At 40.8% G+C, this 15841-nt stretch overlaps 1 protein-coding gene across 4 annotated transcripts in view; it reads right to left on the reverse strand.

Moving 5' to 3' along the window:
* The window catches only part of APP (amyloid beta precursor protein), a 211232-nt gene that overhangs the window by 48109 nt on the left and 147282 nt on the right, over nucleotides 1-15841 (reverse strand). For all 4 annotated transcript variants that reach the window (XM_035315530.1, XM_035315532.1, XM_035315531.1 and 1 more), the window contains 3 exons: nucleotides 13110-13184; nucleotides 11846-12004; nucleotides 411-539 (listed from right to left, as the gene is read on the reverse strand). In XM_035315530.1, coding sequence (XP_035171421.1) covers nucleotides 411-539; nucleotides 11846-12004; nucleotides 13110-13184 — 363 coding nt within the window. The remainder of the gene's footprint in view (nucleotides 1-410; nucleotides 540-11845; nucleotides 12005-13109; nucleotides 13185-15841) is intronic.

Below are 15841 nucleotides of genomic sequence, written 5' to 3' on the forward strand. Positions count from 1 at the left end.
GATGGCTCTACCACTTCTGGTTCTGCTGCTTCAGCTGGATGAAGCACAACCATACGTGGTAGCTAAGTCTATTGCAGACATTTTCCCAGAGGTATTATTTACCAAAGCAGTAATAAAGGCTCTGGGTATAACTGCTTTGGAGGGCTCCTTGGGAAGTGCCCACAACTGACTCACTGTCTCACTGTCGGGGTAGACAGAAAACCTGCTTTTCAGTTCTTCTCAAAAGACAAATGATACTCACATGGTTCCTACATCTCTTTGCCTTAATCTTCTGGTGGAAAGCAATTTATTTTTTATTGCATCTAAAACTGTCTGTGGAAAGTAGTCAAGTATTTTTTTAAAAATATGTTGACAGAAACTTCACAATGGTTATGAACAACATGAGATTACTAACCCTCAGTGGGGATTACCTGAGATCTGATTTGGGCAGCTTTCTTTGGGTCTACCATGCGGACGTGTTCAAAGTGTTTGAGAGTATGCTGTCTGTCTTTCTGCTCAGCACGCACGTACTTCTTCAGCATGTTGAATACATGACGAGGCTATGGGGAAGAAACAGGAAAAAAATTGGTTCAGTTTAGGAAAACACACGTTTTAGTTCCTTACCTTGGAGGTGTACCCCAGAACACTTGGCCAGCTTGCACCTGCAAGAGCTATCTTCTGAAAGCACGCCTGACTTCCCCAGGGAACACCCCGTCATTCAACCCATTTGGCACAATGCTCGGCTGAACAGCAGTTGTAGGTGGTGCACACGGTGATGAGAAGGGCATTCAGATTTCCTCCCTGACCATAAACAAATTCTAGCTGTTGAGTTTCTTTGTCTAACTGCTATACTAATGTCCCAACAAGACAGCATCTGATGTCTTAACATGCTAGTTAACAGTCACCCAGCATCAGTTTCCTTTGAGCTCTGCTTCCACTGTCCCCATCAGACTCTGCTTCTCCACTCCCCCCAACTCTAGAAAGCCCCGTCACCCAGGCTTCAATCTGTGCAACTGAAAACCACTAGTAGGCAAATCCCTTCTAGAAAACGCTGTGGAACATGAAGCACTTCAGAAACTCTGTCAGAAGCACTTCAAAGATTCCTCACATACGCTCTACTATGCTGAATATTCAGCTGGGAACAACATCCATTAACTACAGTTAAACCTGAGACAACAGAAGACTAGAACTTGTTTTGTCAACAGAAAACTGAATGCACACGTCCAGATTCAAACCTGCAGGCATGTAACCTGACCAACACCTGCACATAAGATGATCTGAAAGCACTACCATATCCAAGCCAAGGAGTAATCAACAGAATTGACTACAAAACTTACTAAATAAATTAAAGACCGTTCTGTCCTGTCACGACTGCTATACCAGCAGAAAAAAGAGGAAAGGAACAGCTGAGGTATGGAAGGCACACACCCAGAATATGCCACTGACTGAAAAGGTTTAAGAGAAAGAAGAAAGGGCCACCTAGTTGGTTCTGAAAGTACCCAGCTTGGGTGTCAGATTTTTAAAAAAATCTTAGCCTATGTATATATTGCAGGTGGTTTTAATTAGTAAAAACCATTAAATATATGACTTAAGATATACAATCGAATGGGAACAGAGGAGAGAACCGTAGCTGAAGGGAACGTGAAAATATACACAGACTGATGGTACAGCAGTGATGGCTATGAAACATTTATTTCTACATAATCTCCTACTCTGTACAATAATACCGTGCCAAAACAGGAACGTGTTCTCTAGTGTTCAGCTAAGTCATCATTGTTCATGATGACTCTGGAAATCCAAGCCCCCTTGCCAACTCTGCTTGCAATGTTGTGCTTGTGTGTCTTTCTTGAAGCTGTTGAACAGTGAAAGGAATGAAGCTGATACAGATGAGAAGGAAGGGTATGGTGATCTTACTGTGCGGGAAATTAAAGAAAGAGCAGAAGAGGTGAGTGGCCATGCTGGGCACTGGCAGGGATACCAGGGAACAGGCAGGGAAGTGACAAAATAAGTGTCAGAAGCTCCGTGCACAGTCTTCTGAAGCACGAAGAACCGTGGGCGAAGTTGGAGCTTTAAGACTTAGATTCACAGACAAATATAGATCCTGAACTAATTTAACATTTACACAAGAGATGAATGCTAAGCTACAGAGCTTTAAGATTTAAGAATCTCTTCAGGTTAAGATAGGCAATAGATTTTAAAATGTCCAAAGAAAGTAAAACAAAGGTTATTTGAAGAAGATTTTTTGTGTAGAAATAGAAAGATGTGAAGCCGTTCCCTGCCAAAGGATTAAACGTGGTGTCTCCATGGCTGAGAACTCATTCATGAAGAAGTAACCCCAAACCACCAAAAGCCAAGCACCCTGTGGTAAGGTTGCAAGAAACTGTGGACAAATTCTGGGAAGTAAGCAGTCCTTACATTATGGCAACTGAAATGCCAACTGTAAAGGTTTATAGGAACAAAGGTTGGAAGACCAGTGAGGTTTACAACAACAGCATTTTGACGATAGAAAACATTGTTCCCTTTCCTGACATTTCAGCATTTTCCCCAAGAAACATCAAGATAGCAGGTTATGGCAGATTAGAGAGAAAACGATTAAGTTCTATTTCTTCAAGAGATACTCCAATTGAAGTGTCATGTCTAATGCCAGAACGGTATATTTTTCATTCTCCCTCACTGTGTCTGCATTCACTGCACTATGCCAGTGAAACTTACACATCAAGAGTCACAAGTAGACTTATTACTATGACAACAATTTGAAAATAACTGTCAAATACCACTAGTAGTAGTCGTCACTTGAGTAAATTGGCAGTCCACTTTCAGTGGATTTTCTAACACTGAGAAATGCCTCAGACTTATCCCTATGACAGAGACACGGACATGGATGCCTTTAGCATGCCTGGCCGAGAAATCTTCCTGTGATGGCAGCAGAAAACTGTGATTTAAATATAGGAAAATATAGAAAGAATATTAAATCTATTAAATGCAAAATGTTTTTTTACAGTTTTTTTTTTTTTTGTGTGTTAAGTTTTTAAAACTAGCCAGATGCACATTTTAACCCTGAGGGTCAATCTCGTGATCTCTTTGCCTAAAAGCTAGTGATGTTACTCTAACCAAATGTGATATAAAGCTAACAAATCCCTGCAAAGCATTTGGTTACCTCACACAGACTTAAAGGGCTATCACAATCAGCTAGGCACGGCACCATGCAGAAGTTCCTAGGATGGCTGTGGGCACCTATAAAAACAATAGGATTCCCTGAACATCAAAAGCTGTGGTACACACATACTCAGGCTGCCCTGAAGTGGTACCCAAACTCGCTTAGGAACCCTGCCTGGCATGTGTGCTTGTAATTTCCAACAACTTCTGTATTGCAGTCTATAGGAAACATGCCCTGCCTTGACCATTAAGGTCATACAGTAGGTAATTTATCAGACAAACAAACAAAGGTGGTGGCAACCCTCGGACATTTGTCATAAATTAAAATGACTCTGCTTCCTTGCCCTAAAATCGCTGCCAAATGTCCCAGATGCATTCAATCAAGTCAGACTTCCAACTTTCTCTGTAACTTTGAAATGCAACTGCCTCACGATTTCAGGGCCTTTGCTGAAGGCTAACCAACCTGTCAGGGCTGGTGCCAGGCTACCACAGCCCTCCACAGGGCTTTGCATACGTGAGTGTGGTCACCATAAAGGCAGGCCAAGTTTTATTGCCAACCATAAATTTAACTGACAAAAGTTCTTTTTCTCCTCCACACCTAGAATTGTAGGCCTACTGCTTGCAAACTTTTAACAAATTTGTGGCCCAGTAAAAACACCTCTCATCCCAGTCTTGCCTCTATATTGTGTTGCACACATGCTGTCTTTTAAATGTCATTATGAAGTGAACTGGTTCTGCTTAAAAATCCCACCCTGTCATGCAGTTTTTGAACAGAGACTGGCACTAGGATTTGCCCCCAGATCTATTGCTCTGGGATTTGCCTCCAATCCTCTTGCACCAAATAGTGATATGAACTCTTCTGACAGTAGAGCGGAGGGGCCACAATAAACAGTCCAGCACAGAGGTGAGGAAAGGCTCCACAGGCTAAGGAGATGCCATCAGACCCTGTGTCTGAAGCTGTTATGTCCACGGCCATCTATTACTTCAACCCTAGGCAGATGCCCTAAGATTTCATTATAAATGAAAGTGTTGCTAGTATCAGCTAATTTAAGTTCTTGACGGGTCAGCTCTGACACTGCCTATGACAAAAGAACAAATGGTTGATGGATACCAGAGACAGCTTTGCACCTCTCACTCTTCATAAATAACCCACCAAGCACTAAACTTCATTAAAATATTCTGCTTTTAGCATCTGTAATTCTTCTGCATGTGTTGTCAGGGAAAACTAAACGTATTCATGTCTGTAGTTATCTTATAAAAAAAAAATCTCACAGAATAACTAAACCCGAATCAGCCACCAGGGGCTGCCTAAGTGCCTCGTGAAATATTTCCATTATTTTCAGTTGTATCTGTTTTGTTGGCTCGTTTTTGTCAGCTTTCCTCTGAAAGAGACAAGGATACTCCCAACATGACTTCCACTATCCCCATATTTTTAGTTACCCTGGACAACAGTGCTGGCATCTGCAATTGAGCCAGTAACCAGAATGACCAGTGACTTCCTGAGCAACAGGATCCAGTACCACATTCAGAATGCTATCATTTAGCAAGGAATGTTGTTCAGTCAGGAATAATATTGGTTACTGTGTCCTGGAAAACTCTGGTCTGGCTGGCAAGAAGCTTAAATCCACAGTATCTTGGAATACACTCATTATTTAAGCAAATGGAGAAAAATTAAACAAAAACATCTAATAAGCACACACAGGGCAGTGCAGGGTGAAGCAGTCTGAAGTCTCTGACTATTTCAAGCACATTTGGACATGTCATTTACTCCTATGAAACTTATTCTAAAGACCCCCTTCTCAAACACCTGCTTTTTATCTAACACTAAGCACAGACAGATCACAGTCCTTTTACAAGATATCATGATAGGCTAACGGATGTCTGTGAGTATTTTAGTTGTTAGTCTCAAATCCTGTTTATTCTGGAGAATGTTATCAAAGGTTTCCAGCTGTATGAGAAGTCTAAACAAAGCAGAAACCACTGATGACAACCTGGCTACCTGGTGGTGAGATCCAACCCCACCGACTCTTTAGTCCAGCATGGATAAAGGTGCCTTTATTTCAGGTAGCATCTTCATACAGATAAGATCACTGACATCCTTTTTCTAACAAGGAAACATTACTGTTGCAGTTTATCTCCAAACACACACCAGTGGGATCTGCTGGCCTAAAACTGTTCTGTTCTTAAACGTGCAAGGTATAACCAGCATCAATCACTGGGGAACATAAGCTCTGTTTCCACTCCAGCTTTTTAGGCATTACAAAAGGTAAGAACTGTACTTCATAAAAAGCACAAAAGCACTTCTGAGTCCTTCTGGAGGAAATAAATTTACACTTGTAAGCCATTTGAAGACAATGCTCGTAACATAACATGGCTTAGGATGGTAGTATTGGTTTATCAAACACAACAGAAGAGTTCTGCAAAAAGCAGCCCACCTGAAGATGTTCACACAAAATTTTAAATGGAGAATATTTAGTGATTATATTCCCTACAGATACGTGCCATCTTAGCAAGGATTTAGCTTTATTTTGTTCTAGCTAGCAGTAAATGTTTCTTACCATTTGTCCAAAACACAATTAAAATAACTTGCAACCTTTACAATTCCTTATACACTCTCTCTCAGTTCTAAGTTTTGGCTCCATTACTAACAGGATTCCCTTGGAATGGAGACAAGGTAGGTTCACTCACATCTGCAAGTTTAGAGAATGAAAACTTCATACCTTTTCTATAGGTCATCTACAAGAAAATGTAACTCACTGATCCTCTTCCTAATCCCCCAGAAGGAACCGTGTATGAGCTCTTAAGTGTCCCAAATCATTTCTGGCAGGTACAATATATACAACCGTATATATATATATTTATACACATATAAGACATCCACACGGATCCTAGCCTAACACTTCAGTTTTTAAGGGAGTGGTGAAACAGTGCAATTTCACTGAGCTTGGAAAACGGAAACATCAACTTTAGTTTGGATTGCTACAAATACAATTTAAAATCTCCCCATAGAAATCCAAAATGCTATACAGAAACATCATGAAAATCATATTAAAGCACTTCTTGTGTATTTAAAACACAACCTCCCATCTCTGTGCCATGGAACTTCCATGGGAAATTCTGAGCTGGCTTGTAATTTTGATCAAAATTCCCTCTAAATCAGAAAGGAAGGTTTCACAATGCTGTGTTTTATTTCATCTTGCCTTTAGAGAAAGGTCCATTGCCAGTCCTTTCTGATTACTGCTCTTGAAATGTGCAACAACTGCTTCTTTTCATTCACTCATTAGGAATACCTCATATACCATATTAGGTATTTTATCTGCTGTGTTATTAACTTCTGGGTCATGTGTTTGATGCAGTTCATTTTAGGCACATTCAATAACGGCTGACTAAGGTGATGCAAGACTTTTCACCCATGTGAAACTCCCATCCAGCTACCTTTTGTGTTGACTTATGTCTTCTCATGATTTCTGCTAGTTTGTAAGGAAACGTGTTGCCCCACACATCGCTATAATGGTACTCAAAACTTCCCTTTGCCTACTCTCCCAAGGGCTTTTCCTGAGGCAGAATGAAATGAAAAGTATTTGATTTGATCTCGTTAGTTGCTTTTCAGGATTTGAACTTACTCAACTTTGACAAATTAAAATAAATCTGGTCTCTGTTCACTCTTTTAAAACTTTGGATTTTAGCTATGACGACTCTGTCAAAGTTTTGCAGAACTTAATACCCGTCTGGAATTGCCTCTTCAGTCTTCAGTTCGCTCATATAAAAAAGCCTACTGGCAAGACTAGGTGTATGACTATACCACATGCTCCAGCCCACAGACTAGGGAAAAAAACGAGAGTCTGGTTTTATTCACTGAAAAGCCTCAGAAGCTACTGGAAAACTGACTTAGGTGACCATGTTTCTCAGTCTGACCTGGTTTAAAAGCAAAGATGAAATCCATGCTGTCTATTTCACAAATCCCACAAAACTGAGCGTATGTGAGTAATTCCGCATCTGTAACTTTACAGGTTTAGGGGAGCAGGGTGCAGGGTGGAGTATTAGAGCTGAACTGATCTCTCCTAAGGCACGGAAGGATTTTTATCACAAGATTGGCAGTGACGCTTTGGCCTGTCTCCAACTGCATATTTCCACAGCAACCTCGCTGGACTCGGAAAAGGCTTCCAGCTTCCAGAACGCAGAGGCACCGAGGAAGGGCCCCTCTGCAGATCCCTCTTCCACGTCCAAATAGCTGAACTCAAACTAGTTTCAGCCCACACTAAGCTCTCCCCACATGAACAGACACTGCTCTCAAGGCACAAACGGTACCCTGAAGGATTGCAAGGGCAACAAAAAAAAATACAGCAAATAAATTCAAATGGATTAATGTACATTCTAGGGTTGATCTTAATTACCCTGTTCTGTTCAACAGTAATTTACATCTTGGTAAAATAATTCTGGAGTAGAAGAAACTGGCTTTAATTATTATATGCTCACTTTACTCGATGCACAATGTAAGGAGGTTAATTAATTACCTTTCAAAGATTTCCTGTATGCTTCCTTGCTCTGAAACCCTTTATTTCACCACTGTGAACTGCATTTCTTTTTGCATGTCTCCTCCACATCTCCCCCCTGACTTTGCACAGAGAATAGGCCTCTGTTACCAACGAAGATTTAACTGGGAGACATAAATCCAAGTAAATTTGACATGCATGTGAAAAAGGAAATATAAGCAAATTACAGAACCAAGTTGCTTGCAGAGACTGATTCGTTTGAATTCCTCTATTTAACTTGCAAAATGAAGGGGAAAATCTCCAACTGTTTTAAAAACTAGAAGCATATTAGTTCCAACTGCCACTAATCCGCCTTTTCTATAGTAAAAGCATCAAGCAGAATGAAACAATGCGGTATTTTGATACTGGATACTGAACAGCTGCACCCCATTTTCAAAGGCAACAAAGTATAGCAGCACAGCTAAGCTGCCTCAGGAATCAAGAATGAGGATCAAATTTAAGTTTCTGGGCAGCTTGCATGGCAGTGCTTTTGAAAACACAACAGTACAAATATTTGGTTTCTCTCAAAATTATGTTCTAATAGACCTTGAAGCTACGTAATTTCATTTCTGTATACTCCCTGGCTACCTTGCTGCTCAGACTGGTATCCCAATGAACTCCTGTGACACTGGCATTGGACAATGATCTGTACAGCATCTGAAAAAATCCTGCAGTTAGATTTTTTGGCCCAGTACTGAAGCTGTTCATAAAGGATTCCCAGACATTTTGTAGTTTTAGGCAGAATGGCACTGAAAACACCTACCCCGACTGCAGTACAGGTAGAGGACAGTGTGAAGCACACGCAGTCGAGCATATTCCCTGGCACAACAGAAATACCTTGCTTGCCTACTTGACAGGAAAATCCCAAAACCTGCTCTGCAGAGCAGCCCTGTGCAGAAGGACTTGGGGGTGCTGGTGGATGAAAAGCTTGAAATGAGCCAGCAATGTGTGCTTACAGCCCAGAAAGCCAACCGCATCCTGGGCTGCATCAAAAGCAGCGTGGCCAGCCCGGTGAGGGAGGTGATTGACCCCCTCTACTCTGCTCTTATGAGACCCCACCTGGAGTGCTGCCTTCAGCTCTGGGGCCCCCAGCACAAAAAGGACACTGACATATTAGAACGAGTCCAGAGGAGGGTCATGAGGGTGATACATGGGCTGGAGCACCTCTCCTGTGAAGAAAGACAGAGGGAGCTGGGGTTGTTCAGCCTGGAGAAGAGAAGGCTCTGGGGAGACCTTACAGTCTCCTTCCAGTACCTAAAGGGGGCCTGCAGGAAAGCTGGGGAGGGACTCTGTGTCAGGGGGTGTAGTGATAGGACAAGGGGTAATGGCTTTAAACTAAAAGAGGGTAGATTTAGATTAGACATTAGGAAGAAATTCTTTACTCAGAGGGTGGTGAGGCACTCGAACAGGTCGCCCAGAGAAGTTGTGGATGCCCCATCCCTGGAGGTGTTCAAGGCCAGGCTGGATGGGGCTTTGGGCAACCAGGTCTGGTGGGAGGTGTCCCTGCCCATGGCAGGGGGTTGGGATTAGATGGTCTTTAAGGGCCCTTCCAACCCAAACCATTCTGTGAGTCTATGATTCAGGATCTACTTTTGTGGTAAACATATTCATAGCAAAGCACATAATTTGAAACACACGGTGGAAAGGGGTTCTTAAAAGTATTTTTGCCTAACTTAGAAAATTTCTCCTTTTTTAAAATTACTTAGCAAGTCGTCAGTAGAGTTATGACTTACTCTCCCAAAGACCACACAACTGCATCAAATGTCCTTTTAGCTTTCTAGGGAACCATTTCTCTGCCAGAGAAAAATATAGCTGGGGTATCAGAGTTGAATTTCCCATTAATTCCATTTTCTCTTTGGCTAGGCAGCCAGAGTTTGGATTTAGCATATATTGAAATTTCTGGCACCTTAACTTATCCTGCAAAGCGGTTACCAGACTGGACTCATTCATTAGGCCATTCAGCTATAATTAATCACTGCTCAGGTTTCACCCTCTGCTTCACAACAAAACCGGATGAATCCTCCTGCTGAATTAAAGATCAGTTTTTCTTGTGTTTTGGCACATATCTGACTGGCAGTTCAGAAGCACATCTGAACTGTCAGTAACTACAGAGAATGCAACAAAATAGAGCTGGGCAAGGACAGTACCTTTAACAAAACAGGCAAAGGGACTCTTAAAAGTCTAAGAGTTTCTGTTATCCCTCAATAGTTTCAACTTAATTGCGATAAGCCCCTTTATAGGTAGCACTTTGATATGACGTTACCTTCTTGTTTGCTGCCTGCACATTTCAGGGTGATCGGTTTTTGAAGCGGCAAGAATATATAGGATGTATCCCAGTCTTTAATAGTGTCTTCAAAACTTATTTCTGATGGAGTTACATATTAAACAGTGTTCATTGACACCATCTTTCAGGCCCAATGCTTTCCTATTTCAAGAGTTATTATATTATTAATTTAAATGTCCTGGAATCGGACTACATGCAACCCAAACATAAAATGCAGATTTTTCTGGTCCCAAAGGCGGTGTTAACATTTTTGCCCCTTAAAGTTCTGCAACTACAGTTCACCCTATTTTTTTTTGCAGGAGATGTCATCTGCATTCCACAAACATGAAAAGTCAAGTTCTCGTGTGCTAGGAGTGAAGTTGCACATTTTGACTGCCCAGGAGACCATTCTGCTGTTATGTGTGGTCCTCATCTTTACTTTCTACAGCCTCAGATAGCTGTAGAACCAAGCTGACAGCCTGATCAACGCACTACTTCAAATCAAATAATTTTTCTGGGATACTTTTCAGACAAAGTTACATTTGTACAAGGCTCAACTTTACTGCAAGAGCTGATTGGCAAAAGACAAATATGAAATTGTATCTGTGGTGAACTACTCAAAGCCACACAGCGAAAGAGCAAAAGCAACCTGCAGCCCTTCTGTGCACTCACCACATCTCACTTTCAGTTCTGAGCCGCAGAATCTGGTTTGCTAAAGGAAGCTGCACACCAGTCCATACCTTACAAATGTGTCTGCCAGTGAGACACTGGAGTTCAAGCCTTCACTACCCTCACAACAGTCAGAGGTTATAACACACAGCATCTTGCAGTCAAACCAAACATCCTCTACCACATTAATACTGACTTGTCTTATTTTCAACAAATTGCTCTGTTGCAAAATAAAGATTAAATCTTCATACAGCTACTCTGAAGATTCTATGTGACAGGCGGACAACAAAAGATTATTCTTTTACTTGGCATGCAGTAAAAACAAGGGTTCTGCAGCATGATGTGTAGAAGTTTGTTGATAAAGAATTATGATGATGATCATTTTCCCATGCTCACTGAACAAGCTGGTTTCTCTACAGAAGGAAATTTGCTTAAAATATGCAATTTTACTATTGTAATCAGATTCATGTAATTCCCTGCGAGGCCAAATTCAGGATTCAACTGGTACATCTTACACTGCTGACCCAAAAGTCTTTTAGTGACATAATGTTTTTTCCATCTACGAAGTGTTCAAGAAATGAGAGGTATATAAAACATTTGACTGTTTTCCCCACAGTGTTCACGTAAATTTTCTTTTTTTCAGAGGTCATAAACTAGCTGTTTTTGGGTTCAATATAAACAACACAGATATGAAATCTTTAAAAATGCCATCAAAATCCTCATTCTGGATTTAATGTTTACACCACAAATAGCCATCACATCTAACATGGACAACTCTGAGTTGCCAGTGTGGTGTCTTCACACCACACAACAATCCTCACTAGATCCTTCACCAGACATTTCAACACACAAACCAGAAGAACACAAGCACCCTCATCCTTAAACTCCCTCTTAACATAATGAAATGTCCTACTGTGTACCGCTTGGAGTGTCTGCATCATCATCCTTTAGCAGAATCTGTGAATGGCTACAATTTCAGGCAACCAGATCACTTCAGTGTTCTTTGCCTACGTATCTTTATGCATGCACATATGGATGGATGGATGGGGTGTGTGCCTGTGCCTGTATTTATATACACACGAAATCTAAACATTTAACTTTGAAATTGACTGATAGATAGCAGTAGATCTTGTATGGTGCACACTCATTGCTTCATAGCTGGACTGTACCTGGTATACATTCTTCTTCCCCAGGATGACTAAACTGACTGTGACACAGCCAATGGGGCTTGTGATATTGCACTTACTCTGGGTGGGACAGTCTGCAGGGCTGTGATATAGTTCTCCAGAGCAATGCGGCGACGGTCATTCAGCATGGCTTCCACCCGTGCCATGTGAGTCTCCACCAGTTGTTGTCTTTCATTTGCTGCTTCTTGTTCCAGTGATTCCACTTTCTCCTGAAAATGCTGAAAAAAACATCCATCACAACAGGAACAGTGAAGATATCAGCGGACAAGAGCAGATGTGAAAACCTTTGTCTGCAAATCACCAATACTCTTCCCCATGACAGTCCACCTCGCCTTTCAGAATCTCTGTACTGAATGCACTGTTTATTGATTTCAGCAGGAACTGCTGATGTCCTCTCTTCCTGAACACCTGGCCACACTTTATTAATCAAATATTCCTTACATGTTCAGCACAACCACCAGTGAATCCTTCATTTGACTCCTCTGTTCAACACTACGGAATTCAGTCTAGAAAAAGGTGAAGTTTGGCAAGCACTTGCCCCCTGCAATCATGAAGGCTTTCCACGTACCAAAGTGACTTTACAAACAAAACTACCTGGTGGAAAAAAAAATAAAAAATCAAGCCATATAGAATCACTATAATTGCTTACAAATTGGCCATCAGGAAGAAAAAATGAGCTCAAACTCATTCCAATAAAGGTAAAGTTTCACTGGGCAAAATATACAGAGAGCAATGCTGTGGGATTTAATATGCAATGCAGTCTGGTTCTCAGCATTACCTTTTTAGAATTTTGCACTGAATTCCTCCTAGAAGTACTGAATAATACCTAACACAGCCACAGTGGGTTTCAAGGAATGTCTGGCTTGTCAGAAAATTTGAATTATTTGGATAAAAGAATTTCTGGCTGAATTTTTCTTTCAGATAAAACTGATGGTGATTCCTTCCTTAAATCACTTTTTTCATCTCTGCTTTGAGATTAGGTCCTGCAGCTTATTAGTTTATCACACTCTAAATTTTGAGGACTCACAGGAACTGAGTTTTCAGTTCTCACTGATGGCAAATCGAAACTCAAGTCAAACTCTCTTTCTCTACATACACACTAGTCATCAACTCACTAGTTCTGCACTTCTGTTCCAGAGACTGGCCGCTAAATACAGAGACACCCAGCAGCCTCTAACAGCTGGAAACAAAGATAGCAACAGCAAGAGCATAAAATAACATTAAATTCCCATATAATTATGTTTTAAAATTATACCACCACTCACACCCATTGTATTTCAACTGCAGCCCCAGCTGCAAGGTTGCAGTAGCATTCTCCTTTACCTGGATAACAGCCTTCTTGTCAGCCTTTGGCAAGTTCTTTGCTTGGCGTTCTGCTTCTTCCCATTCCCTCATGACCTAACAAACAAAACACGGAGCGTGACTTTCAAATTTTCCACTCTTGTCTCAGGGCCCAGAAACAGCCAAGCACTGTAGCTCAGACAATCATCTTTTTATATTCCTCCCCTCCTTTTATCTCTATAAAAAAAGCAGTTACAACATTTAACAAAGGCAGAATCCTGTTATTAAATTAAACAAAAACTGAACCACTGTGTCTGAACATTGTACCAAGATCTTATAAAACTTCATGGTGAAGCAACACAGCAGTCAACCAACCCTCAAGCAAAGGAAGTGGAAGTCTCTACAGTGAACACACCAACCCCTCTTCATCTCAGACAAAAAGGAAAATATTTCCATCTCAGTGTATGTCCTTGGTCAAAAGAAGCAAATTTCTACTCATCTTAAATGACTTTTTTGGGTGGGGGGGAGGTGGGAGGAATCACACATTTTTTTTAGATTTATTTGGACTATATCACTGGCCTTTGAGTGGGACAGATCAGGAAATACATGCAATTTGTGCTAGTCCGTTCAACAGTAGGTGCCAAACATTTCGAGAGTTGAATATACTTTTGTCTCAAGTACAACACAGACAGAAAAGATAATCTAGAAGAACTTTCAGCATTGTTCCTTTCAGCAATATACGAGGCCACATCCTGCATAACAGAGGGCAGCATTATCAGGAAATGAGTTACTCTTAATTAGCCATTCATACATCTGAAACCTTCTCATGGTCTTACTTGTGGACTTTCCTCACTTCTTAACTGGCACATACTCCTCACACATACTCCTCAGATAATACTTTTTATGGAGTAATTGCTGTCGCCAAATGCAGTGCACACAAATATACGACTTGTTTATTTGTAAGACTAGCACAATGTCAGAAAACAGAAGAAACCTATAAGCAATTCCTCAAAACGCACATTTCCTCTTCTTTCTCACCCAAAACCACACTTTCATACCATTTATAACAGAAATTCTCAAACATAACCTTTCTAAAGCAGATTTAAGAAAAGCTCAGAGCTCCTACGTACAACTGAAATTTCACCGGGATAAATACCAAAGGCAAAGTATATCTGCTGTGTCTCACGTCTGCTAGCTGAGCCTCAACCACTCAGCTCCTGCCTCAGGCTCCCTAGTTTTCCAGCGTGCTGGACATCATTAATCTGGTTCTTTCCTGGACACACTGGAGTGCACCGGTGGTGCTTGTGCCATTTTACAAAACCTCAAGGTTCAAAGGAGGCTTTTACAAGTCCCGTTTCCTGAAATGTAATCCCCTCTCAGACCTATTTGGTTGTAGACCCTAACAAATAATCAGCATACAGACAACGACACTCAATATTGGCTCCATATGTGAGATCTTATTGTCAAGTTTTCAGCTTGTTTTTTGACTCAAACCTTGGGAATTTATTTCAAGACAGCAATAAAGCAGTCATAGTAAAAACAGACCAACATACTACCAGTGCAATTATTTTTCAGTAGGAAATTCTGGCCTCAATAATGGCTCAAATAAGTGGAGAGAGATTTGGATAAGCAAATGTGATTCTCAAAACTTTTATGTAAGAAATTGTTTTGTCTACCTCTGGGCTTCCGCAGCAGCATGGTTAGACAGCAGTTGCTCTAAGTACAAAGGCCTGAAATCACTTAGGACTTAAGTTTCAGCTTACAGTTCCCAGAAAAAAAAAAGATGAATGAAGTTAAGATTGTGATTTCTAAGAATTATAATACAGCCAAAAAATACCTCTTCAATTTATGCAATCTTTTAATCAGATAAATACATACCAATGTGTAAATTGAACCTAAGCTCTCATGAGGTGTGAAACCAAAATTTACAAGGAGACATGAAAATTCATCTGCAAAGAGTTGTAGTAAGCAGCTTACAAAAAGAGGATGTGCTGTGCTGTGCACTCCATTTATAGGTTGAAGCACCACTGTTACTTTCTTAGTGCACAGAAGACTGTACTGCTTCTCCAACAAAGTGGTACTAAAGATCATGAAATGACAATGTAATTTAGTACACCATGATGTATTCTCGAAAAAAAACCAAACAACTTACTAGTGTTCAGAGTGCCACTCTATATTAAGTGCACATTAGGTATTCATCTCTTAATTGTGCACTTAGGCCATATGATTAAGGTGGCCTAGAAAATGTAGCTCACAGACACAGGCAGCATCTTGCTAGAGAACTGGAATGTCAATAGTGCCAGGGTGTGAGCATTACAGCAGACCCACAAACCATGGCATTCATTCAAGTGCTAAACTACAGTGATACATGTTAAAGCTTGAGCATTGACCTAGATTGGCAAGTTTATGATTCTCTTCTCCCGCCCCTCCTTTTATGCCTTCAAATCACATCTCTGACATCTGCTTAATACTCTTTTTCACTATGAATGAGCAGTCAGTGGGTTTTCAGAACAACAGCTCCTTGCAATTTTATCCCCAAACTCATCTTGAAAAATTTAAAGGCAAAGACACTCTGCTAATCCATACGATGAAAATGAGTATTGTGGGTAACAGGAAAAAAGAGACCTTTGACTAGATCAGGTCTCTCTGCCTATTTTACTTCTTCAAAACTTTTAAAGTATTGAAGGTGGGATGACAAACTGAAAGGCTACACAGGTAGGTGGGAGGAATGTAAACTAAGGGATTCAGAGTCCAGCTCAAGTATGAGAGCGAAT

The sequence above is a fragment of the Oxyura jamaicensis genome, chromosome 1, assembly GCF_011077185.1.
Source record: "Oxyura jamaicensis isolate SHBP4307 breed ruddy duck chromosome 1, BPBGC_Ojam_1.0, whole genome shotgun sequence".
Taxonomy (NCBI): Eukaryota; Metazoa; Chordata; class Aves; order Anseriformes; family Anatidae; genus Oxyura; species Oxyura jamaicensis.